Below are 27,726 nucleotides of genomic sequence, written 5' to 3'. Positions count from 1 at the left end.
AGGAGAAAGATGGAGCTTTCTATGCCAGCAGAGTTAAAGGCTCGGTAAATCCCAGGCGGGGGGCAGTTCTACTCAGCCCTATAGGGTCTCCATGAGTCAGAATGGACTCAGTGGCAGTGAGTTCGGTTTGGGCAGTCCTGAAGCCTGCTCTTGGGTCAGAGCTTCCCAGGGAAACAGATGAGGAATTCCAGGCCAAAGACAGCCAGACTGCACTGAGTCTTGGATCTCCAAGGGGTTCTAACGTAGTTTGGGGAGTCAGAACCCTGAAACTGTCTTCTCTGGGGAGCCCCGGTGGCCCAGTGGTTAAGATGGGTGGTTCAAACTCTGCAGTTACTCTGAGAGAAAGCTGTAGCAACTGGCTCTTGTTAGATATACGGCCGTGGAAGTCCCGGGGGCGGGCGGGTTTAGGCTGTCTTGTAAGGGTTACCACGGGTCAGAATCGACTCAATGGCAGTGGATTTGCTTTGGCTTAGGGGATCCACTAGTTAGGAAGGTCTTGGTGGGAATGGAAAATGGAACGAAAAACATGACCTGATCCCTTTCTGTAGCTGTCTGACAAATACCTAGGGCCCCACACCCAACCCTGTTGCTATGGGGTCGACATTGACTCACGGTCACCCTACAAGACAAAGCAGAACTGCTTCACGGAGTTTTCTCAGCTGCAATTCCTACATGCTCTGAAGGGGTGTCCCTTTCTCAGATGCCTCCAGACGTACTCGAATGGCCTATTCGACAGACTACTGCACCCACCCTGCTAGGGGAACCAGTGGTCTCCCAGTGGGTCTCCGTTTAAGGCCTCCCCCATATGCCATGCTGGAGGCAGGAAAATGGAACGCGTGAAGATGGAGCCACTTAATGAGTTCTCTGACGAAAAATTCCCCCAAAAGAGCTACTGGTTCTCGGCCTTATGGGATGGTTCGGTGCTGCTGAGCAGATGCTGATGCAGAGTGAATCCATGCGGCAGAGAGAACTGGTTCCCTTTAAGGAAGTAGATTAAGAGAGCTTTCTCGGGCACAGCAGCTGGTGGGCTCCAAGTGCAAGCCTTCTAGTTAGCAGATGAGTTGCTCATGGGCCCCCAGGCATCCTATGCCCTCCTCACCATCGATTTTAGATCACTTGCTCTTCCCTTGTCCTTTAGTTTAATCTTTTTCTTAAGGACAATAGGGTGCCCATATGAGATTTTTAGCAGAGAGAGATTCAATTACCATTTTATATTAAAAAGATTCAATATCCATTTTATAAGATCTTTCCTAGGTGTAGAATGAATTCGGAAGGGAAGGAGAGGTGTGGAAATTCAGTTAGAAGGGCTCTCACTGGGGCAAGCAGGAGGTGAAGGCGGGCAGGTACGGGCTCCAGAAAGAGCTGGAACATGCTCAGTGTTGTGCAGGGAACATGCTCAGTGTTGTGCAGGGAACATGCTCAGTGTTGTGCAGGGAACATGCTCAGTGTTGTGCAGGGAACCTTGTTGGTTATGTGCAGGTGAGGATGAGGAAGAGATTATCATGATGCCCAGTTTTCAGCCAGAATAACTTGAAATGATAGTTGCTGTTGGTGGGGGAGCCCTCTTGGACTAAGGGTGATGAGTTGGGCTGCTCACTGCAAGGTCAGCAGTTCAAACCCACCAGCTGCTCCGTGGGAAAGTGATGGGGCTTTCTACTCCCACAGTTTCAGTCTCCAAAACTCACTGGTACCACTCTGCTCTGTCCTACAGGGTCACTGTGAGCCATCATCAACCCAATGGCAGTAATTTTGTTTGCTTGATTGATTGATTGCTGGTACATACCACTGACTTGATGTTGACTTAGAGATCCCATGTGATAGAGCAGAGCTGCTCCACAGGGTTTCCAGTGCTGTCATCTCTATGGGAATGGATACCGGGTCTTTCTGCTACACCATTCAGTTAGCAGCTGAACACATTTCTGCTTCATGATCAGGGCTTTTTTTGGGGGGGGGGGATGACAATGATATCGTATCATGAGCTTGCAAATATTACAAGGAAGAAAGGAGAAGAGCCTCTATGACCTTGAGGTGTCTTTGAAACACCAAGAGATGTTGAATGGGCAGTTGAAGATCTGCTAAATATTCCGAAGAAAAGATTGCATCTTCTCTTCTCACAGAGACCAAAATACATAGATGATGCCCTGCTATCAAAACTGACTACTCTGATAGAGATCACAATAGAAAGCCTTGGGCAGGATGGGAGAAAAAAATGTAGAATAAAATTTAAATTAATAAAAATGATTAGACTTACTGGTCTGATAGAGACTGGTGGAACCCCCAAGACCATGACCTCTAGATACCCTTCAAAACTGGACCCAGCCTTGGGAGTTACTTTTCAGACAGGCAACAGACAGCTCTACAACATGATAATGATGATAATACTTACGGAGAATGCCATCCTCACCAAAGTCAACCCTACAGGACCCAAAGTGGGATGGAAGGAGTGCACCAACTTGGATAATCCAAGGATTTTAAACAATAAAATCTAAGATCAGATGAGGGAATTTTATCAGAGCTTAAATCCAAGTGCCCAGCTTGTAGAAAAAAAAAACAAAATCCATCTGCAGAGTCTCCATGCAGACTACGCCTCCCCTGGACTCCCTCACACCATTGACTAGCGATGTGAATAGTCCTGTGCTCAAGAAAGGGGATTACTGGAAAGGGGATTACTGCGGGTATGGTTAGTTGGAATTTAAATCTTATCATTTGTTTTCCCTTACCACCCATTTTTAATTTGTTCTGGTTTCTGTTATTATTTGCTTTTGCTTGGGTGAAGGTCCTTCTGTGGTCTATGTCACTTTTGTTGTGGGAGGTTTTTGTATGCTTTTCTCTACATGAAATCCAGGATGGGTAAATCCATAGAAACTATGATTAGACTAGTAACTCCGTAGGGTCATAGCAGGGAAGGCTGGGAGTTATGGGGAACTGATAAGGATAGGTACTAGAATGACACCAGGCTTGGTGAAGCAGAGGGGCAGCAAAAGAGATGAAGACCTTCAACGAGATGGGTGGACACAGTGGCTGCAACTGTGCACTCGGGCACAGGGACAATCGTGAGGAGGGTGCAAGGCCACGCAGGGTGTTGTTCCATTGGGCATAGGGTGGCTATGGGTCAGAGCCAACTCAACGGAACCTAGAAATCACAGAAATCATCAGCATGTCAAGTACCAACAGGATCACTGTTAGCGGACAGACTTAGAAGGGGGTCTGCTGGCTTACTTCCAAAACTCAGTCCATGAAAAACCCGATAGGTTATGAGATGGCAGTGATAGGGCGCTGGATGATGAGTCTCTAGGTAGGACATCAGTCAAAGAACACAGTGGCACAACCATGCATTCAAGTATAACAACAACTGTACAGACAGTATGGGCCGGGCAACATTTCATTCTGTTGTGCATAAAGGGGCCAACCTGATGAAAACTAACGACACAGCCCCTGTGCTTTCACAAACCATACACCCTGTGCCTGGGGTATCTCCCCTCCTTCCCTGCACCAACAAAATCCTATCTCTTTGATGTCTTTCAATAAAACCACCGGAAGGAAGCTGGATGCCGTTCTTGAGAAAGCACACGTGAGCATTCCCTTGCTCTTCTTACTTCCATTAATAGGGACCTTTTTCAGGTGTTAGCGTCATGGCTTCTCTATGAAGCTACAAAGCTCTGGCTTTGGCAGTCTGTGTCTCTGCAAGAGTAAGTGCCCAAAGCTGACTTCAGAGAAGCTGAGTCCACTGAGAACACACACAGGGTTAGGGTTAGGGTTAGGGTTAGAAGTGGATTTTCACACAGGCAAGGCCCGGCTGCACTTGGCTGTGGTATTTTAAAGTCCCTTATGCGCAGGGAGCGGTTCTTTTTCTACCATCTGTGATCTTGGGGACCTGGTGATAAAGGAGAAAGCCCCGTGCCCCATCACTTGCCTGCAAAGCCCGGCGCGCACACGCACGTGCCGTTGAGCCCTTCACTGTCACAGGTGCCCCCGTTCAGGCAGCTGACGTTGGTGCAGGGGTCCTTGTGCAGCTCACAGCGCCCTCCTGTGGAGACACAGACGCAAAACATGTGACTCACCACGGGATCCTCTGGTCTGCAGCGTTGAAGAGCAAAGGGTTCGAACAGCCTGAAATGGCGGGCAAGCTGTGTGTGTGTGTGTGTGTGTGTGTGTGTGTGTGTGTGTGTGTGTCTGTGTGTGTGTGTCTGTGTGTGTGTGTGTCTGTGCATGCACACTTGAGAGTGCTGTATATTCTGTTCTCTATGTGAAAGTTGATGTGTCCCGGGGACACTCTGGTTCCAGAAGCTCTGCCATTGGCTCTAAGTTGAATGTAATCCTGGCAACACAGCTATGTGAAAAATGCCCTCACCCTCCCCTTTTACAGATGAGGAAACTGAGGCAAAGAATCTAATGCCACAAGGCAGCTGAGATCAGAAGTTGCCTGCAATCCTCACCCATAGCTGGTATTTGCTACACAGGGTACAAGCTCAGACCGGCCAAGGGAATATACGAAAGGAGACAGAACAAGGAAAAAGCTGTATGTTCAAAGAAACAGTTTCCCATTTACATATATAAAAAAGCATGTGTATATGTTTGCACCTATGTATGAAAGCATATAGAAAAAACACAAATTATTCTCCCTGGCACAGAGATGAGAAGAAATGTAGTCCCTTACACTGTCTGTATATCTAGCTTGATGATTTAAATGTACCCGACACCATGGATGGATTGTGATGAGTTATATGAGCCCCCAATAAAATGATTTTTTAAAGGGGGCGCGCTGTATATATTATCTTGAAGGTTACGTGTTGGAACGCTAACACAACACCAGTTGCCTGGAGGGAGAAAGATGAGCTTTCCTACACCAGTAAAGAGTTCGAGTCTCCGAGAATGATGAGGGCAATGAATGTACAAATGTGCTTTACACAACTGATGTCTCTATGGATTGTGATAAGAGTTGTATGAGCCCCTAATAAAATGATTTTTAAAAGAGAGAGAGAGAGTCTCCAAAAACCCACAGGGACAGTTCTTCCTGTCCATATGTTGGAACTGAATCGACTGTATGGCAGTGAATTTGGTTTTGGGTTTTTGGTTTGGGTTCCTTACGAGAACTCTTGTGGCACAGAAGTTAAGTGCTCAACTGCTGACGGAAAGGTCACTGGTTCAAGCCCACCGGTTGCTCAAGAGGAGAAAGAGACGGCCCGTCTGTAAAGATGTACAACCTGAGAAACCCTGTATGGCAGTTCTGGTCTGTTGTAGAGGATGGCTCCGTTGGAAGTGACCTGGTGGCAGAAAGCTTGACTTTATATGTCATCCTATAATTTTATTTTTTAAAATATGGAGGTTGGACAGGGAAGGGCAGGGCGGCAGGACAGTACTATTTGAAAGGTAGACTTCCTGCTGGAATCATATTGGAACATCCGGGGGAGTGAATGAGCTGGTCTCTCTCATTCTCTGTGGTCCACACCCTTTTGGAGACGATGATAAATTATATTCTGCTCTGGACAGGAATGTGCATAATGGAATTCTCACCCTTCCCAGGGGTCCCCAAGAAAAATAAGCAAAAGCAAAGAATAACTGAATGGGATTTACTTAATTTGTTCTCCACTTCATGGCTTAGCTCATAGTGCTCAAGGTACTGCCACACCCAATCATGACTCATCCTCATCTTTCACTCACTGAAACCATGCTTGCGGGGACAGAAGGGCTTTTTAAAGCGTGTTCAATTCCTTCAGAAGTAGGGATCCAGAAGAAGGGAAAGAGGTGGGAGAAACAGAGCTTTCCTTGTGCGTCTTTCAACCAGGGAAGGCATCTCAACATGGTTGTTTCCTCCTGCCCCTCTTACTCCCTCCATCCACAAAACTCAGACAGAGATTTTCCTGCAGAGCCAGATTGCTGTGTGCCTTTTCTTCCTGCAGCCCCGTCCCCCTCTGCCAGGTATTGCCTGACCTCTCTACCTTGATGACTTTGGTCATCCCAATCAGTTCTCGGATGCACGATAATATAAAAAGCCAAACTAGTTTAACAAGGAGCAGGCACTTCTGCACATGGTGGTGTTCTTCCACACCGAGGGCGGCTCAGGTCAGAGAAAGATATATATATATATATATATATATATATATATATATATATATATATATATATATATATATATATATATATATATATATATATATATATATATATATATTCTAATGATGTATATATAATATTTTGGATTTTGGAGATATAAATATATACTATTTTGTATACATATATCATAGTATATATGTATATATATCCTAAACCAAACTCACTGTCATCCAGCCCATTTTGACTCATGGTAACCTTTTCAGACAGAGTAGACTTGTTCCCGTGGGACTCAGAGACTGTCATTCTGTTTATATGCATATATAAAACTCAAACTCACTGCCATTGAGTCTATGCTTACTCATAGTGACCCCCCCCCCCGTGTGTTTCTGAGACTGTAATTGTTTTTAGGAGTAGAAAGCCATGCCTTTCCTCCTCAGAGCTGCAGGTGGTTTTGAACTGCCAAGCATGCAGATCACAGTCCAACGTGTAGCCACTACACCACCAGGGCTCCCTATATACATACAGAGTATGTAAAAATCAGTAGATACAAAAGCACACACACACACACACACAGATTCGGTGTTTCTGGAGGAGTCCTACAGATGCAGGTCTCTTCTCTGGGAAACCTCTGATTCCGTTCTCCCACAGACCCCCAAGTAGAAGGGGCTCCTAAGAGTGAGTAAAAGACAGATGTATCTCTTCTGTTTCTATGTACTGATCTGGGAAGCAAGCACTCTCATTCGTCCAAGCTCCCGAGGGACTGAGGAATGAGAACCACAAACAACAGCAAAGGCCTTCAGCTGGGCTGGGAACTACAACTCTGGCCAGTGGGCGAAGACTTCTGACAGTTGAGGAGAACATTTTCCATTGGACATAAAGCAAGGCCATTCCACGCTGACCTCTCCTGGAGTGATAGGAACATCCTAGAAGACCAGGGGAAATCCTTGGGGGGAAATGTCATTATCTTTCCCTTCCCTTTCTCCCTGAGCTTTCCGAAACCGCCTCATCTTCAATCATCTGGCCTGGATAGCAAAATATCAGAATGCATGTCAGCAAGCCAAAGATTCCATGTTCCACTTAAGGCTGCAAAGCAAAGTCCAGGCTAACCGTGGAAGCCCTTTTGCCTTCAGAGCCTCAAGAAGATGGATTTGATGAGAACCCCCAAGATGATAAGCCATTCCAATCTGCTGGGGCTTTCCTGGGGAAAATGATTGGTCTCCTTTGTCATTTCTATTTTTCAGAAGAGACGCAGCCCTTGAGCTCCATTGAGGCTTTCCTGGCAGTTCCAAGAAGGATAAAGGTTGATCACCACAGAAACAGATTACAGGAGGCAAGATGGGCTGAACAGCCCCCAGGAAGCCCAAAGACTGCTCATGTCCCTCCACTAAGCCTTGCTAATCCCTCTAAAGCAGTGTTTGTCAGAGTTTTCTGTTGTCAATTAGAAATGAGCAACTCAGAGAGGCAAGCTGCGGATGGGACCCCTCCTTAGGGGCCAGCGCCCCACCTCCCTACAGCCTCCTACCACCTCCAGGGCCCAAGGTCTCCCCGCTCCTTACCTTGATCAAAATGCCTTCCTTCATTCACCCTTTCCTCCACCCTTGACTTGACCTGGTGTGTATGACTTGTCTATGAAATCCCAACTCAAATGTCCTTTCTCTGGACGGCGGAGCCAGGCCCGCCCCAGGTGGAAGAAAGGGGTTTCTTCTGCCTTTGTGTCTTAGGAGCATGCTGGGATTCCGATGGTTCCAGAGCTCCCTGTGGCCAATTCTAACTCTTCTGGCCTCATCCTCATGCTCCTCCCATCTCCTGCCGTCTCGGAGGCCCTTCAGAGCAGAGGCCAGGTCTTCCCTTGTAGAAGAAATGGCCCGTAGGTGCCTAGGGCCCTGTCTTTTTTGGGAGGAGTGAGAGCCAATGTTCTTTGGCTGACACGCAGGTAGGAATGTCAGAGAAGTAGGCCGCCATTTCAGCCCGGCTTCTCAAACACCCTATTTCGTCAGGAAAACCAGATCCCCACTTCAAAGTCAGGCTGTGCAAGGGTGCACGCATCACCCATTGGCAAAAGGTGTAGCACGCACGATTACAAAGCGTGTGTTTAGTCTCAAGCAAAAATAAATGGCAACGCAGTCAAAACTAATAAAAACTCAGACTTTTCAGATTAAGGGATGGAGAGACAAAGTCTCCGAGAAGGTTTTCATTCCAACAGGCCTCTTCCCAAAGGTTAATTTTAGAATTAACATCAGTTGGAATTCAGCGGCGCGTTCTAATTAGAAATCCTCGTTGTCATTGCAATGCCGTCGTGATTACTTGGGAAACTGAAAAATCATCAATTTGGCCAGGGTCTGATCTCCTGCAGAGAATTTGCCTCCCCACCCAGGTATGCTGAATCAGAATCTGCATTTTAACCGGATCTTATGTATATGTACGAATCACCTGGGGAAGCAGAAGAATCATTTGACTCTCTGAGCTTGGGTGGAGCAATTCAAAAAGCAAGATTAATCCTCATCTGGTGGCATCGTGGCGAATTGGTTATGCGTTGGGCTGCTAACTGAAAGTCAGTAGTTTGAAGCCACTAGCTGCTCCTTGGGAGAAAAGCAAGGTTTCTACTCCAGTAAAGCACTGCAGTCTCAAGCTGACAGGGGCCAGTTCTATCGTGTCCCACAGGGCCACTGAGTCAGAACTTGATCGTCGTTGAGTTGGCCTCCTTTTTCAGGAGCCCTTGTGGCATGGTGGTTATGCACGGGGCTGCTACCTTCCAGGCCAATAGTTTGAAGCCACCAGCCTCTCTGCCAGAGAAAGGTGAGGTTTTTACTCCCAGAAACCCCAGGAGCAGTTCTACGCTGCCCTGTGAGGCCCCTGTGAACTGGAGTCAAGAAGACAGCAGTGAGCTCGGCTTGGGCTTTGAGTCTCTCTGTTCATGCTTTCTCCCTTCCACTTTCTCTCCCCACATCCCCACCATTTTATTGTTGAAAATCTCTACCATTTATTGCTGTTTCTCTTGAGATTTCCTTGTTGTTTTTAGCAGCCTTTAAAAACGTAAACCTAGCCCTCTTTAGGCGCAGCAAGCTGAAGCAGGCACTGCCTGTCCTGTCCGTGGGTGAGCCCTTTCATGCCGTTGCCTGCCTCCTTGTCCCTTCCACACTCCTTCTCCTCTCCAAGTCAGGGCTTTTGTCTAAAATGAAAAACTTTTAAATGCAGCAGGAGCCCCCAGGGCCATCCTCCTGCCCCCCCCTCCCCAGTGAGTCAGTGCTGTGTGTTCATACACTTCCTCATTGCTCTCTGCTTTCCTGTCTTTCTTGTCTCACAAACTGAAGGCTTGTGATGGACGGGCATGATTTTTCCAAGAGCGTGTGCTCACCCCACATCCCTGCATCGCATTGTGGTCATTCTTACGATATTTCAAAGTTTTGATAATGTTATTGCATGCTTCATGGACTACAGTCTAGTATAAACATAACTTTTAAAAATATAAATCATTTTATCGGAGGTTCTTACAGATCTTACAACAATCCTTACATCAATTGTATCGAGCACATTGGTACATAGGTTGCCATCATCATTTTCAAAACATTTTCTTTCTACTTGAGCCCTTGGTATCAGCTCCTCTTTTTTCCCCCTCCCTCCCCCACCCTCCCATAAATGTAACTTTTATAGGCACAGGAAAGCCAAAAATAAAAAGGCTGTGTGGCTCTCTTTGTTGTGAATGTTGCTTTACTGTGCAGCCCTGGTGGTGTAGCCGGTTTGGAGTTGGGTTGCTAACCCCAAGGTCAGCAGTTCAAAACTCCAAACCACTCCAAGGAAAAAGCCAAAGCTTCCTGCTCCTGTAAAGAACACTGCCTGGGAAACCCCCAGGAGTCAATCTACCCTGGCCCAGAGGCCTGCTGTGAATCAGAATCCACTTGAGGGCAGGGAGCGAGCGGCGGTCTGAATCCGAACCCGCCAGTGTCTCCAAGGTCTGCCTCTAAGGCCCCTCAAACGTGAGCTTCTAGCCAAGAGGAATATGGCAAAGATAAAGACAGTTTAAAGCTGCAATTAGGGTGCTTAATAGGTTGATTCAGAGTCATTATCTCGGGTGGGTCTGGTGTAATCAGGGAAAGCCCAGAAGAGTGCACTGGCCTTCCCTGAAGTTAATTGTAGGAAGCAGCAGAGGCCCTCTCTGGTTTGGTTTTTGTGTTTTTGCTGGCTTTGAAGAAGCTAGCACTGGTGAATCCTATAGCCTTGAGGAGAGAAGTTCTCCAGAGAGAGCCTGAGACACACTGAGAGCCTGGAGTAGATCCTGCCCCTCACCAGGTCTCCAGAGGAGCACACAGCCCCGGCCAACACCTTGATTGCAGCTTCCAGAGACCTTGAGCAGGTCATCCGGTGAGCCAGCGCTTAAACTTCTCACCGACAGAAATGGCCAGGTGACGACGATTACTATGTTGAGCCACGGATGTGTCTTTATTTGTTAAAGACATTCATAAATAACGATCATTGTAAAAAGGAGCCATGGAGGCACTGTGGACTGGGATGCAAGGTCAGTGGTTCAAACCCACCACCAAAAAATGAAACTGACTGCTCAAGTTAGGATGTGCAGTCTGAGGAATTTGATCGCATCGCAGTGGGTTTGGGTCTGGGCTTTGGATCATAACAAGTTTGCCTGCTTAGAAGACAGGGTGGTGAGGCTTGGTTTCATGTACTTTGGACATCCTGTGAAGAGACAAAATGAAGAGAGGGTCAATGAGCAGGAAGGAAACCTTCAGGTTTGACACACTGAGCATGACTGCTGTACAGTACAGCGCTCTCTGTGATAGGATAATGCCTCTCTGGAGACAAACGAGTCCAGTCCATACAACTATGACTCACATTTATGCAGCAACCACAAAAGCTAGTGAGAAAGAAATGAAAGAATTCTACCAAAGTCTTCCATCTGAAATTGATCAAACATGCAATCAAGAGGCATTGATAATTATTGGAGATGGGAAAGCAAACGTCAGAAAGAATAAGGAAGGAACAGTCGTTGGAAAATATGGTCTTGGAGAGAGAAACGGAGCTGGAGATTGCACGACAGCATTCGGCAAGACCAACAACTTGTTCACTGCAAATGCTTTCTCCAGGTGGAAGACACAGAAATCAAATCGGCTACATCTGTGGGAAGGGACCATGGAGAAGCTCAAGATCAGCAGCTAAAACCAGGTCAGGGGAGTCAACTCGGAAAAGACCACCAGTCGCTCAGATGGAAGTTCAGATTGAAGTTGAAGAAGATGAAAACAAGTCCACAAAGGCCAAAATATGAACTTGAGGTAGCATCTGACCAAGATAGACTACCTGAATTTTGACAAAATGCCCAAAACACATTTTTCCTGCATTGGACACTAACGACAAAGACTTGTTGACTTGTGGAGGACATCAAGAACAACATCCAAAAAGAAAGCAAAAGGTCATTTAAAAGACAAGAAAGGAAGAATAGATCAAAGTGGATGTCAGAAGAGATTCGGAAACATGGTCTGCATCATGGAGTAGCTGAGGCACATGGAAGAAAGGATGAAGTCAAACACCTGAACAGAACATTTTGAAAGGGAGCTCAAGAAAACAAAGTAAAATATTATAGTGAAATCTCAAAAGTCCTGGAGTTAGGAAAAGGAAGAAGATGCTCAGAATATCTTAAATTGAAAAAACTCAAGAAAAAAATTCAAGCCCTGAGTTGCAATCTTGAAAGACTTCATGGACAAAGGATTGAACGATAACAGAAGCATCGGGAGAAAGTGGAACGAATGCACAGAAGACCAAACAACAACAACAATGGATAGAAATTCCACCATTTCAAGAGGTAGCATATGATCAAGAACCAATGACACTGGGGCAAATCCAAGCTGCACCAAAGGCATTAACCAAAAGCAAGGTTCTAGAAATTGACAGAATACTACTCAAAATGTTTCAAGAGGCTGATGAAGCACTGGGAGCACTCAATCTTCTATGCAAAGAAATTTGGAAGACAGCTGGCCAACTGACTGGAAGAGATCCACGCTTGTACTCAACAGAATGTGCAACTCATAGAACAATATCACTAATATCACATGCAAGTAAAATTTTCTGATGATCATCCAACAATGGCTTCAGCAGTACAGTAAGAGGGGGCTTTCCGGGGCTCAGGCTGGATTCAGAAGAGGATTTGGAACAAGGAATATCATTGATGACATCATATGGATCTTGGCTGAAAACAGGATACCAGAAAGATGTTTACTTGTCTTTTATTGACTGTGCAAAGAGATCCTACTGTGGGGATCATAACAAACCATGGATAGCCTTGAGAAGAATGGGATTTCCAGAACACTTCATTGTGCTCATGGAGAAAGTGTGCACGGATACAGAGGCAGTTGTGCAAACAGAACAAGGGAATATGGCATGGTTTAAAAGCAGGATAGGTGTGCGACATTTGTATCCTCTCACCATACTTGTTCAATGTATATGCTGAACAAATGATCAGAGAAGCTGGAACATTTGAAGAAAAGTATAACATGAGGATTAGAGGAAGGTTTAGTATTAACAACTGGTGATGTGCAGATGACACAACATTGGTTGCTGAGAGTGAGGAGGAGTTGAAGCACTTGCTGATGAAGATCAGGATGGTCGCCTTCAGTGTGGATTACAGTTCAATGTAAAGAAAACCAAAATGCTCATGTGGCAGTTACATAATCTACTGTCAACTTGAGGCAGGGGTGGAGTCTAGCTTGTCAATCAATCGTAGCTTGATGGCCTCATTTGGAGACACAAATTTATCTCATTTGGAGATAAATAGTTCACTGGAAGCCACACATACTCTCTGCTTCATATTCCCGATAACAAGCCACGTGGAGCTACACTGATGGAGTCAGAATCCTGGAGCTGGAAGAGCCACATGGAGACTCACGGCAGCTGAGCAGCTTCTACCACCTCTGGATCCACACGACATTCCATCCACTGGCCTGTGGTCTCCCTACATTCAGCATCATTGCATGGCTATGTGACTCTAAAGAGGAATTTATGGACTAGTATCGACATATGGGGTAATATCGGACTTCAGCACTTTATCTGGAATGGGCTGGGATGTTTCTAAATGTACAATTGCTCTTTGATATAAAGTTCTCTCTTACACACATATGAGTGTCTCCCTGGATTTGTTTCTCTAGTCAACCCAGACTAGCACACCTCAAAATGTCACCAACATGTAACACCATGATAGAGAAAAAAAAAATTGAACTGGTCAAGGATTTCATCTTGCTTAGATCCACAATCAATGATCATGGAAACAGAAGTCAGGAGACCAGAGGATGGTGCATTGGGTAAAATCTGCCCCACAAAACCACTTAAAGGTGTTGAAAAGTAAGGATATTACTTTGAGAACTAAGGTGCACGGGAGCCAAGCCAGGGTATTCTGAGTTGTTATCTTCATGTAAAAGTTGAACACTGAATGAGGATGATTGAAGAAGAATCGATATAGTTGAACTGTGGTGTTGGGGGAGAATATTGAAAGTATCAATGGGCTGTCAGAGGACCAAATAAGTCTATCTTGGAAGAAGTACAGGCAGAAGGCTGCTTCATGACAAAGATGATGACACTTCGTCTCAAGTACTTTGCACATGTTACCAGGAGAAACCAGTCCCTGGAGAAGGATGTCATGCTTGATAAAGTAAAGGGGCAGCAAAAAAAGAGGAAAACCCTCAATGGGGTGAATTGACACAGTGGCTGTAACAAAGGACACAAATGTCGGCACAATTGTGAGGCTGCCTCAGGGAAGTGTTTCGTTCTGTTGTACATAGTTATGATGGGTTGGAACTAATTCTATGGTGCTTAACAGCAGCAGCATTACATTACCAGTTCCATTCATGTGAGTATAGTCCATTTAGATTTAACCATTACATCTGAAATAGTTTGCTTAGGACTCTTCCTCCTGCGTCCCATCTCCTTCTATGTGGAGACCTTTGTTCTTAGTTATTATTTGGTGGGTATTCGTTTAAACATAATTGTCTTAGGGGGCACACGGTAGTGTGTTTTCCTCATCCTTGAAAGCGCAGAAAGGTCCTCCTTCTGCCCTCAACTAGAAATGATCCCTTAATTCACAGTTCTTCTTGTTTAAATAGCTAAAGTCCTAGTCTACTGTTGCTTAGCATCCATTAAAGGTTAAAAAAAAAAAGCAGACTGAAATCCTGGTAGCACAGTGGGTTAAGTGTTGGGCCACTGACCAAAATGTCAGTGGTCTGAACTCATCAAGTGCTCTGCTAGCGAATAGTCAGGCCTTCCACCTCCATATAGATCCATAGTCTTAGAAACCCTACGAAGCATCTCGGTGCTCTTTCCTGGGCAAATAGCCAGCATTCTCTGTGAAGGACTTTGGAAATAAAACTTTCGTTACTCTTGAGTTTGGGAATTTTACGAGGCCATCTCAAGTTGTGCGTCATCATCTCCATCATCAATCCTCTGGCAATCACTAAAGCCCATTCCACTTGTGAACGCAAGTCTTTCTTCAGCTCACAGCGTCTCGTGGCCATCCGCTGGTGCTTGTGTGATTTCCATGGGCCCTTTCTGGTTCTGGAACACCGTCCACCGTCCTTCAGACAGACCCTGGTTCTGGTGGGGTGAAATTTCATCCTATGGCTCTTGTCTCTGAGACTCCTATCGAAGGATTGGGAAGGACTATGCAAATAGGGCATGCGTCATCCTAAGAGAGGGATTGGTAGGTATTCATCACCGTCCTGCCCTGCCTACCTATAAGGATGAGCCATTTTTGAAGCAGCAGAGGAGAGAAACCTGGAGGACTTGGGGAGAGCACTGTCCCCAGACCTCAAGATCTCTGTCTGAAGTGGGAGCAGACACATCACAGACTATGCCACGGAGACACCTTCTTTTGAGATTATGGAACCGTGGGACAGAAGGACAGCCAGGCTGGCTTCCTGGGCCATGGAGGCAAAGGACCACGTGGCTGAGACTGACACCCAGAGCAACTTGGCTACTGGGTAAGGAGACCAATGACTGAATCCTGACTGTTTGCTGACCTTGACTCCTGGTAACTTCTTCACTTGACTAGCAAGTTCCCTTCATTGTTTGCATTGGCTCTCCATTCTGTATGGCTATTGACACCGATCACAGAACCCAGCACAGATGTAGAGTGGAGTGGGAGAAACGATAAAGAAGAAGGCAGGTCTGATCCCTGCCTCGTGGCAAGAGAGAAGCCAGGGAAGAGGTCAGATGTGACCTTCCACTGCCCCTCACTGCCCTGATCATGTGTCCTGTTCTCCACCTTCCTTGTCTTGTTCCTCAGAGTTCCCACTTCCTCATGGTTTTACTTCTATATGAAAAAGAGTTCCCTTCAGATGTTACGAATCCGAACTCAAGTTTGTGTCACGTACCTTCCTGCGTTTTTCACTTCCTCCCTTGAACGCTTAGAGCTGTGGGTCATTGCTAATGTCGCTGATTCTGAAAGGGGAGTTTCCCTCTTGCTGTGGCTGGGATGGACTCCCAGCACTGACCAAGCTGTGGGTGGCCTTCTCAGGCAGAGGCAGAGAAAACTTCCTAAATGAAACCTGGTCGTCTGAGGCAGGGGATAAGAGCCTCCCTGTTTGGGGTTTTCAGCTGCCCCAGATCTAAGTAAGAAAGCCCAGCCTCTCCCAGCCACACAAAAAAGAAAAGACCCGCTCAATTCAGCGGAGCGATTGCCTTGGGGGCAGTCAGGATTCATGAGATCGGTAGGCACTACTGCGGCAACCCTCACAGCATGTACTTCACACACACTCCCCCCCCCCCAAAAAAAAAAATAAGGTGCTCTTTGGGCTCAGCTGGTCATTGGTTTCTCAGTTTCCCCCTTAGCCCTCATCCTCTACCATGGCTGTAAACAAAGGGATCCAGGTATCTGTACCCTTCTCTTGAAAAGCCAAAGCCTCGGGTGTGTTTGAGATGTCCTGCTGGGCCATCAATGTTGAGTCACTGGAACAGAGAGTCAGGAGCCCAGGGATCATGAATGTAGATAGGCTGCCTTCTTCCCTGGAATGCTCTTTTGCTTAGAGTCAGAGACATACGAGTGAGCATGTTTCTGAGGGAAGGTGTGTTGGATTGAGTTCTTTGGAGAAGGAAAGCCATGGGCTACCTGTGCTGTCTAAAGAAAGCGATCTATATCAAGAAATGGCTTCTCTAGTTGTAGAAAGAGGTAAGTCCAGGCTGGTTCATGTCAGGCTTCTCCTGATTAGTGGAAGCCGATAAGCAGGAAGTAGGATGACTGAGCAGAGGCAGCAGAGGGCACAAGCTGATGGAGGCAGAGATCCTAAGCCAGTTGAATGAATCCACCATTGGTAATCCTCTGACTGCTCCCGGGATCAGCAGGTGTACAAACAGGAGATCAGGGAACTAGAGGCAAGATTCAGCACTGCCAGAAGGCGAATGACCAAAGAGATTCGACTCTGCTCAGTCTCTTTTTCTCATACAAAAAGGCCTAGGACACCAAGGAGGTGTCATCAGGCTGTGGCCCATTTGATAGACTGAGCTTCGACCTTACCCTTACCCAGGTGTGTCTAGCTAGCATCATCCCTAACCATCACTGCAGGGAAAGGTGCAAGGGAGGAGTAATTGGTAGAAGGAGGGCAGAGGAATCTTTGGTTCTAGGGGAGAAAGGTACCAGAAAGATTAAAAACATAATAAAATTACTAGTTTATGTCAATAGTCTGACTCCTGGGAACCCCATGTGTATCAGAGAATTGTGCTCCACAGTTTTCAATAGCTGATTTTTCAGAAGTAGTTCCACCAGGCCTTTCTTCCAAGGCACCTCTGGGTAAACTGCAACCTCTGACCTTGTGGGTAGCAGCTGAGCAGGTTAACCATTTTGGACCCCCACCCAGGGACTCCCTCAGAAAGATGAATTAGCCTGAAGCAGGATGAGGAGAGCACCATCGGCGACCTTGGAAGAGGATGCAGTTTTACTGCTTGTGGTGGCAGAGAAGCTGGTCGAGCAGGGATTCTTACTGTGTGGTTTGCAGGCCAGCACATTGCCATGGTTTGAGAACACACCAGAAATTCAGACGTTGGGGCCTTGCGCCAGGTCCACTGAATCAAAAATGCTAGTCCTGGACTCAGCAGTCTATGTCTCCACGAGACCACCCGCAGATTCTGATGACTTCTCAAGCTTGAGAGGGATTCCCTTAGGGCATGGAAAATTAACCTTTGAATACCGGCCTACCTCATTGCATGATGCTTCACCAAAAGAAAGGTCAGAGGCAACCCCGAGTGTAGCTAATGAATTGACACCATTGTTCCAAGAACCTGTGCTCACTTCCTGTCTCTGTGTCACATTTCGGTCATTCTCACACTACCTCAAAACTTCTTCTTTTCATGCTACATAGAGCACATTGATGAGATCACACTACAGGGTAAACATAACGTTTTTAGGCAATGGCCAGCCAAAAAATAGTTCCTGTGACTTGCTTTACTTTGGTATTCGCTTTGTTGTGGCGGTCTGGATCACAACCCAGTGTGGCTGCTATCTGTCTGTATGTCCACAGATGATAAACTTCTCCACCTCTGCTCTCCACCATGAAACTGGGGGTGTCGTGGTGTAGTCTACAGGTGAGTGGTTCAGTATGAAGCTTGGGGGAAGTGGAAAAATATTTGGAGTACCCACTGATGGGACAGGAAGAAGGAGATGACAAAGGCAACGTCTAAAGTGTATGAATGCCATCTCCTCCCCGCGACTCTTCTGTAAGGGGATGTCCAGTTGCCCACAGATGGGCTTTGGGTCCCAATCTGCACTCCCCCTCACTCAAATGATATGATTTCTTGTTGCTTGATGCCTGATATCTGATCCCTTCGACACCTCATGATCACACAGGCTAGTGTGCTTCTTCAGTGTAGCAACAATGAAACATACAACTTTCTCTAGTTCTTAAATGCTCTCCCCACCCCCACTATCATGATCCCAATTCTATCTTACAAATCTGGCTAGACCAGCGGATGTACACTGGTGCAGATAGGAACTGGAAACACAGGGAATCCAGGAAAGATGATCCCTTCAGGACCAGTGGTGAAAGTGGTGATACTGGGAGGGTGGAAGGAAGGACTGGTAGAAAGGGGGAACCGATTACAAAGATCTACATGTGATCTCCTCTCTCTGGGGGACAGACAACAGAAAAGTGGGTAAAGGGAGATATCGGACAGTGTAAGATATGACAAAATAATAATTTATAAATTATCCAGGGCTCATGAGGGCGGGGGGAGCAGAAGGGGAAGGAGAAAATGAGGAGCTGATACCAAGGGCTCAAGTAGAAAGCAAATGTTTTGAGAAAGATGATGGCAAGCGTTATATGAGCCCCCAATAAAAATTATTAAAAACAAATAAATAAAAATCACACAAAGTATGTGAATTTGAGGAGACAGAATAGGTTAGCATATGCAATTATGCTATAATAGTATAATGAAAGATAAAACACAGAAAGCTAAGGGACATATCCAAAATATAGTAGTGTACACAGTTTCATTTGTTATTGTTATTGCTGGTAGTTGCTATTGAGCTGGAACAACTCATGATGACCCCCACATACAACAGAAAGAAATGCTGCCCAGTCATGGGCTGTGCTCACAATTTTTGTTAAGCTTGAGCCTGCTGGTGCAGATACTGTTGTCAATCCATCACACTGAGAGTCTCCTTTGTTGAGCCTCTACTTTACCAAGCATGCAGTCCTTCTCCAGGGACTGGTCTCTTGGTAACATGTCTCACTACAACATCCTAACAAAGTCTGACCATATTTGCTTCTAAGGAGCACACTGCCTGTATTCCTCAAAGCCAGATTTGTTTGCTTTTCTGGGAATCCACAAGATGTTCAGTATTCACCAGCATTCGCAATTTAAGTGTGGTATTCTTCTGTGGCCATTCTTATTAATTGCCCAGCTTTCATCAGAGGTGACTGGTGTACCCTGTTAATAAGCCTTCCTCCAATCCTAACGCCAGAGTCTTCTTCATTTAATCCAGTTTCTCAAATGATCTGCGCAGCATACAGAGCACATATAGGGATACTGCAGCTAGTTCTTTAATATGGCTCTTCCACTCATAGTCTTTGTAAATTCCCACCGAATGACTTTTTCCTGATGAGGCAGGGTAAGAGAAGGTGGTAGAAGATACTGATAGGATTTTATGACTCAGTTGTGAAGGGTTATGAACAGGGCTAATTGTGATTACCATCTTGCTAACTACCAACAAAAGAGGTGGGGCATGAGAAAGGCACATTCCTTGGATCCTAAGATCCTTACAATCGCCTTGATCCAGGAGCAACAGAGGAGTGGCAGAAGAGCAGCAGCAGAACTAAGATCCAGAGCATGAGACCCAGTGGTGGACTTTCCAGCCCACAGAGCAAGCAAGGTCGAGTGCCTTTGGACAGGAAGCTGGCTTGTGGAGTAGGGTGCCTCCTGGCACTTGATTGGGAGCTCAGGCTTTGTTGACCCATGTACCTAGAGCTGAATACCTTCAGGCTGAAGCTTATGGTGGAGTGGAATGCCCTTTGGGCATGTCTTATCAGCCCTAAAAGAGCTCCTTAACAATGTCTTAGCAGGACAGAGGTCAATGGAAGGCCAAAGATCAGTGAGAAGCCTGCCTGCCTGCCAGCATGATTCAGAAGATACTGTGGTGTCTCAAAAATGGCATCCAGAGCATCTGTAACCCATTTATTTCCTTAATAAACTACATAATTATGAGTGTTGTCTGTGAGCTCTCTCTGTGTGGCCATTGCAAATGGCCTAACTCCATGGAAAAAGCAGAGGGAGTGGTGGGAGGGGCAATCAGTGTCAGAACTGGCTGGAGGGTGGAGCAGGTCTGACATCAGTGACATAGGAATAGGCCCTAGGCAGTGGCTGTTGATCATTTTCTTTCCTCCTTGTGAAGTCAGAGGTCAGAGGTCATCATTTATTCCTACAATGGTGGAAGGATACAACCCTGAAACACACCTTTCTTGATTTTAAACCACACGTGTAGTATTTCTTTGTTCTATTTTTATCACTGCCTTGTGGTCTATGTACAGGTTCCACATGAACACGACGGAGTGTTCTGGAATTCCCATTCTTCCCAATGTCATCCATAGTTATGATCTACACAGTTGACTATCTGGGCAAAATCAATAAAACACAAGCCAGGTGGATGAAGTTATTCTAGAAATTAGCAGAGTCTGACTCAAAATGGGCATGACACTCAAGGAGAAGCTTCAGATCTGCTGACCGCAAAGCAAAGACCCTGTGGGGTTGGACCTCAGCTTTTCTGACCAGGGTCCTGAGCAAGTCCACTGGGATGACCCATGCTATCGATTGAATCCTATTTCCCAAAAGGTTGTGTCAACATGGCTAGGCCATAATCCTCAGTATTATGTAATTTGCCTCCATTTTGTGATCTGACATAATCATTCTATGAGTTGTAAATCCTAACCTCTGATAGATATTAGTGAGGTGGGATACAATTTATGGAATCCAGTTGTACCTTGAGCCAATCTCTTTGGGGATGTAAGAGAGGATCTAAGAATGAGCAGAGATCAGAGGGACCTGACTACCAGAAAAACTAACTGGAAGAGGCATGTATTCTTTGGACCCGGGGTCCCTGTGCTGAGAACCTCCTAGACATAGAGAAGACTAATGACAACACACATGGAAATCTCCAAGGAATGCCAGGAAGGAGACCAGGACCTTCCCCTAGGGCTGAAAGGGGGAAGAAGCCTTCCCCCAGGGTGGCACCTGAATTTGTACTTTGATCTTTTAAACTGCAGGTGAAGAAATGCCTATTTGAGAAAACCACCCCCTGTGGCATTTCTGTCACAATTGCACCAGGTAACTAAGAAAGCCAACGAGCCCTTGGGACTAGCCAACTATTGCCTCAATAAAAGTGGGTCCATGCCAAGAGAGGCGACAGTGATTGCAACACAAGGCCACCAGGCAAATGGACATGTTTGGAGAACAGATGGTATGAGGACATGTCAGCAGTGACGGGAGCCAGAGGTGAAATGAAATGGCTATAAATAGAGCCCACAAAAGCATTACGAAATCTAGGCCCAGCCCTGAAGTTAAGGCTTCCTGGCAATGTGCTCAGCAGCTGATAAAGAGGCCAGTTTGGCACAGGGCAGTCTGAGGGGGCCCAGCTTCAAGTGAGGTCACACCAGCCGTAACCCACGGCTGGAGTCCAATAGCTGGGGAGGCCGAGGGAAAGGGCTCGGGGCCGGTGCTGGCGGGGGGGGGGCGGGGGGCGGTATCACCCATCACCTGGGAGTATTTCAGCGGTTCCTAAAGGAGGGACACAGCTAAGGGCTCGGGGCAGGCCTGGCACACTGCAAACACTCCATCAAGGTTGGCTGTTGGTCCAGCATGACACGGACACACACCCATCCAAACGAACCAACATCTCCCTCCTGACTGTCCCACCCGTGAGAATTCACGCATGTGCCAAGGCGTGAGAGCCTGCAGGAAACCCAGCATCCAGTCTGAGCTTCACAGGCAGCCGGAGCAGCAGACTTCCCTCTGCCATGCGCCTGCCAGCCGTGCCCCCTGACCACCAGCCGGTGGGCCACTCACATCCCACAGAGTAGCAAGAGTCCCATGGACGAAGAGAAGGGCAAGAGGCAGATTGTTTTCATTAGGAATCACCCGAATCTTACTATTGTTTGTTCCGCTCCACAAATCACCCCACCACCAGCATTTGATTTTTATTCCCAGCAACTTCACGCCCCAAGGGGAGGTGTCTATGTGTTTAGATGGTGCCACAGACGGCTTCCTGGGAAGCCACTCCTGGCCCAGGGGCTAAGTGGCCCTCGCTCACCTTTGTACTCTGGCAGACACACGCACTCGTAGCCGTTGACCAGGTCCCTGCAGGTGGCAGCGTTCAGACAGGGGGCCGAGAGGCACTCGTTGTCCTCCTCCTCACAGTAGAGGCCATGGTAGCCTGAGGGATGAAGCGGAAGGTGGCCGTTAGACTCTCCCCCTGCAATATGCCAGCCCCACCATCCTGCAAGCGAGGCTGCTGCCGCTGTCCGAGCCGCCCAGGCGATTCCAACTCATGACAGGCTCCTGGGCCCAGAGCAGAACTGCTCCTGCTCCCTGAGGTTGGCAGAGGCCACAGAGCAGCGGGCCTGGCTTCCAGGTTGCCTCTGGGAGGTTTTGAACTGCCAACCTTCAGAATAGTGGTAGAGCGCTTTCCTGAGTTCACTGGAAAGCATTGCAGACAGACGGGATCTTGGAGTATAATGGAACTGTGCACAGCTGTTCAAACCCACCAGCAGCTCCAAGAGGGAAAGCAGCGCCAGTCAGCTTCCGTAAACATTATACCCACTGCCCCTGAGTCCTTCCCGACTCATAGCGACCCCGTCCCCAGTTTCCTAGACTGTACATCTTTACAGGTGTAGACAGTCTCATCCTTCTCCCCTGGTGACTTCGAACCGCTAACCTTGCAGTTAGTAGTCCATTGACTAACCCACAGTCCCACCAGGGATACACCAAAGCTTTGGAAACCAGATGGGGCAGGTCTACCCTGGCTAACAGGTTGGCTAGGAGTTGGCATTGGGATGAACTAGTTAGCAGTACCGGTGACCAGGTCATTGTGGGAGCCAGATTCCCAAATGGTCTTCGGTGGCCAGAGTACACAGGGGACAGAGATGGTGGCAGACAACCTGGTGTGGGAGTAAGAGTTCCTTTCAAGAGTGTGCACCACGCTTTCCTCCAAGTCCATTAGAAAGAGACATTTAGCTGAGCATCATCTTCTTAGAGAAGGAAAGCGGTCATGCCTGCCTGTGGCTTCTCAGTGCAGAACAAGGGCTTGACAGAAATGCCTGATGGAAGTTGTCTGCTTTGTCTTGACATCTGATGACCCGAATGATAGCATTCCAACTTTCCCAGGCCTTTTGTCTTTTCATTATTAGCGACATCATAAGAAGACGGATCCGGATGAAAAAGAAACCAACGATCCCTTCACAGAGCCAGTGTCTCCCCTGTTTGCGAAACAGGTGTTTGCTCTAAAGAACAAGAAGACCGCGTTCCCTGCTACTCGCTCGTGCATGTCATGCTGTTTTTTGACTTTCAAAAACACAGGCGACTGCCAGCACCCAGTGGATCCAGGCCGTTTGAGTCCGGCCCTGTCCAAACAAAGAGAAGCATGGGAACGTTTTCAAAACTCACCCTGTCTGTGTTAGTTCTGAGTGCAGATAAGCAGGCAAAAATAAACAAACCTTGGCCCAAGTGGAGACTGGAATGACTAGCTTGTTGTTCTGTTTTACCCAGTCCTTCCTACTCAAGGTCAAGGCCCAACTCAGACAGTACCGCGAGCTGTTCGATTTCTTGTGCCCTGCCCCAAAGTGGAGGCTCATGTGTTTTCATTGTAAATGGGATCACGGTGTCTTTCAATTGGCTTGAGAACTGCTTCCCTAATTTATCCAGTGATCACAGCTCCTTAAGATGCCCTGGTGGCACCAGGCTTGGGTCATCAGGTGCTCTCCAGCCTACCTGCGAGCTGTGAGGGGGAAAGAGCTGGGGTCTGCTTCCTTAAAGAGTTCAGCCAGAAGGACCCCCGGGGGCCACGAGTCAGAATGGACGCCAAGCAACAGGCTGAGAGAAATAACGCGATGGCTTGCTAGTCGAGTCTTTGATCTCACCCAGCTTCTGTAATTTGGGCAGAAATAAATCGGATGACCTCTTCCTCAGATTATGTCACCCTTTAGAACTGGAGGGTCTCCAGTGGCAGCAACATTGCTTTCCTTGGGCCCAACTGGAGACAGCTTGGGCCTCACAAGTTGGGGTGTGGGTGCTACTGGGATCCAGTAGGTAGAGGCCAGGGATGAGGCTAAGCATCCTCCTGCACATAAGACAGCCTTTGCACAATAAAGAGGCATCCAGCTCGCAGTCTCCATCAAGGTGAAGGCCAAAAATGCCTGCTGTGGGTCAGGACTCCGTGATCTAGAGCCTCATAGGTGGTGGTTAGGGGCCACTGAGTACAACCCATAGCAACCCTCTGCGGGACTGACAAAACACTACCCCGCCCTGTCCCACCCCCACAATGGTTCCAATGTTCAAGACCATTGTTCCACCCCCTGTCAGTGCATTTCATTGAAGGCCTTCCTCTTTTGTTGCTGCCCTTCTATAGATTACATTCATCTGAAATAAATGAATAAACTTGTACGGACCCACAGCCAAGGTCATCCAGTTATGGATTGTCTATGGGCACATTGTTTCCAACAGCATCATCGAGTAGTTACAACACAGGGTTTTTACTAGGTGACCCTTGATGGAAAATGTTTGTTGATCCCTGCCCTACATTCAACGGAAGATGGCTCATCTTACAAGAGTTAAGTGCCCTTGGCTGCTTCTCCTAATTATAAGAATCCTTTTATGGTCCATATGGGAAAATAAGCCCAAAGAATATCATTTCTGTTTATCTGTGCTCCAAGCACAGCTCTTAAAAAAATCAACTTGGAAGAAATAGAGATGCCCCTGGAAGCATCTCTAACCTGCCTTAAGGTGTTATTTACACAGGCAATAGTCAGAAAGCAAATTTCCTGAAATTGTCCGTTCCTGTTTTTGTTGTTTGCAAACTGCCTCATTATCTTTTCCCACGAACAGCGTGGACAGCAAACAAGGGCGTAATTTTACACCGATAATTAAGCGGGGGATGTTTTTCTTCCCGGGAAAAGAAAACAAGACAAAGGTTTCATTTTCGAAAGTGGTTTCTTCAGAGACGGTAGCCTTTCCGTGCCTTCCTGCATGGCAACGGCACGGCACTCCTTACACGTGAGCCAGAGGCTCAAACTGAACTGAGCGAATGAAGAGAAGAAACCTCCCCAAAGAGGAAGGTTGCTTTGAAAATGAGACTGTTCAAGGCAGGATGACCAGAGTCTGAAAAACTAGGTTAGTCCAAAGAATTTTGTTGAAAATAAGAAATAAAAAGTGTAGGGTCAGAGCAGTTCCTTCGAGGATACGAATCTTTCCCTCCACTGCTCTGTTCTCTGCATGATTTGCGCCCACTTCCAAACCAGTTTCTTTTAGAATTGACAGCGCGTGACAAACACTCAAGTGCATGGTCCAAATGGTTCCACGCTCAACTGCTATCAGTACAAACACATCCAGCGGTGCCGCGGAAGAAAAGCCTGGTGCTCTGTTTCCACAAGGGCAGTCTGGAAAACCCTATGGAACTCCGCTCTACTCCGCACACATGGGGTCTCCATGCATCCGACCCAACTGGATGTCTACGAACGACCACATGCCATCGACGGCCTAAGGCAGGAAGAGCAGTAGAAAGGGCTGCCATGTGCAGATTGAGTGAGTGGATGGCAGTGCCATTAACTCAAATAGGTACAACCGGTGGGGTAACCACACTTTGGGGACGTAGAGACCAGTTCAATATTGAACATGTTTAACTTACGTTTCTCTAGGAGTGCTCCACATGGTGGTACAAAAGGTGAACTGGAATTTCATAGAAACACCACTTTCGGGAGTGGGTCACTCGGGAGTTAAGTTTCTCATCAAAGAACATCAGCTTAAATATCTTTTGCAATTTCTAGAGCAATCGCTCATGAAAGAAAGAACTTTCTACCCCTGTAAAGAGTCGTAGTCTAAGAAACTCACAAGGCAATTCTACTCTGTCCTGTAGCATGGCTACGCGTCAGAATTGACTGGATGCTGGTGAGTTTTTGCGTGAGAGCAATCACTAGGGAAAAAATACAAAAGACATGTAAGTGACAATGTTCAGAGAGAGAGAAAATGGAATCATACAAAAATGCTCATTTAAAACCAGAAAATGCAACCAAGAGCAAAAGACAAAAAGAAGAAGGAGAAGAAGGAGACGGAGAAGAAGAAGGAGGAGGAGGAGGAGGAGGCAATAACAGGAAATTGTTACAAATATGGTAACTAGTAAACCAATTACCACAGCAGATTAAGATGCACCTGACCCAAGCCGTGGTATTTTCAATCCTATCATATACATGAGAAAGTTGGATAATGAATAAGAAAGACCAAAATCGAAGTGATGTCCTTGAATTCTGGTGCATTATGTTGTTTGGGAACTGCTCCCAAAACTAACAAATCTCTCTCGAAAGAAGCACAGTCAGAGAGCTCCTTAGACGTGAGAATGGTGGGACTTCATCTCAAGTAATCTGGATATCATCAGACGAGGCCAGTAGCTGGAGAAGGTCAAGTAGAAGGTACCTAAACAAGAGGAAGATGCTCAACAAAATGGATTGACACAGTGGCTGCCACATGGGTGTGAGCACAGCAGCCACTGTGTGGATGACGAGGGACAGACCGTGCTTTGTTGTGTTGTATATAGAGTCACTACAAGGCAGAACCAACTCAACAACACATACAATATTAATACTCTTAAAATGCATAGAGTCTGGATACATCAATTTCGAGACAGAGACTATCAGAGTGGACTCCCCCAAAAAGGCAAGACCCAAGTGTGTTTTCTATAAGAAAAGCACTTTATTATTATGAATAAATAAAGAGGAAGAAAAGAAAGGTGGCCGACCAAGGTCAGACTCCACATGGAGATGAAAGTGGTCAACAAGGAGTCAGGTTGTAGATAGGGATTGGGAGAAGAAGCAGATTGGGGGAGGAAACGAGGAAGCCCAAGTTCAGTGTCACCACGCAAGAAGTGGGGAGCAAGTCAAGAAGCGATGGTTGACTGTGTCAAAAGAGCGAATGACAGCTCATTGAGAAGACTGAGAGGTCACTGAGTATATTTTGGAAATTAAGGAAAGGCAGGGTTTTCCTTTGCACGAGCATTAGAAGGTTCTGCTGGAATGTAGTGAGTGGGAGGGAGCCTGAACTATGAAACATCTTGCAAGACCCGGATATTCCTGCACAACAAAGAATAAGCCAGAATGCTTCCCGGTGTCGGAACGCCCTACTGGGCAGTCACGAGGATGAAAACACTGCTTCTAACTTTCCAAGCCTAGGATCTAACTGCTCTCTGGTTTGTATGAGTCAGAGTCACACATAAGACTGACCATCACACCGGTAGAGAGCGGTTAGTTTCGAGACATACGGAGTTTCCCCAGAATGTAAGCACTGGGCAAACCATGAGAAGATTGCTTCAAGAGTTGGTCACCATTTTTCAAAATCACCTCTAAAGAGCAGTGGCTCCCAAAGAGCTTATGTCGCCAGGAAAAGGTGGTGGTTTGGTAATAGAATTCTCCCCTTCCATGAGAGCGACGTAGGTTCGGGTTCCCCTTGGGCAGCCATCACCGTCCGTCAGTGGTGGCTTGAATGTGATGATGCTGACCAGGCTTCCAGACTACTGTTGACTAGGAAAAAAGGCCTGCAATCTACTTCGGCAAATCAGCTCGTGTAACTTCAGGATCACAATGATCATAGTCGATCGTGCAGATGGATCAAACCTCAGGGAATTGGAATGAGTTCGAACTCACTTTCTAGCAACTACCTATCACATATTAGCAAGAGGATGAATCCAAAATAGAACAACATTTAGAAACGCCTGACAAAGCCACCTAAAGTAGCTTCCCCCAGTTAGTCAGCTCCAAGTTGCAGCAGCCAATCCATCCTGATCTCCCCATGAAGGGTGTGGTTCTAAGCTGCTTGGTCTCTGTCTTGCCCATCAAGATGATCTCAAGACACACATGAATATCAACACGAGACAGGCTTTGCCTCACCGTGTGTTTACTCCCAAGCTCCCACTTCCTCCCTCCCTCATCATATCACACCCCG

At 46.8% G+C, this 27,726-nt stretch overlaps 1 protein-coding gene across 1 annotated transcript in view; it reads right to left on the bottom strand.

Annotated features, from left to right (window-relative positions):
- The window catches only part of DNER (delta/notch like EGF repeat containing), a 188,906-nt gene that overhangs the window by 9,302 nt on the left and 151,878 nt on the right, over positions 1-27,726 (bottom strand). Inside the window, exons 8-9 of the mRNA XM_075530190.1 lie at positions 21,836-21,958; positions 3,914-4,027 (exon numbers count right to left, since the gene is read on the bottom strand). Of these exons, the coding sequence (XP_075386305.1) occupies positions 3,914-4,027; positions 21,836-21,958 (237 nt within the window). The remainder of the gene's footprint in view (positions 1-3,913; positions 4,028-21,835; positions 21,959-27,726) is intronic.

The sequence above is a fragment of the Tenrec ecaudatus genome, chromosome 13, assembly GCF_050624435.1.
Source record: "Tenrec ecaudatus isolate mTenEca1 chromosome 13, mTenEca1.hap1, whole genome shotgun sequence".
Classification (NCBI taxonomy): domain Eukaryota; kingdom Metazoa; phylum Chordata; class Mammalia; order Afrosoricida; family Tenrecidae; genus Tenrec; species Tenrec ecaudatus.
The sequence above is the reverse complement of the archived record's forward strand: the minus strand, read 5'-3'. Positions and strand labels throughout refer to the sequence as shown.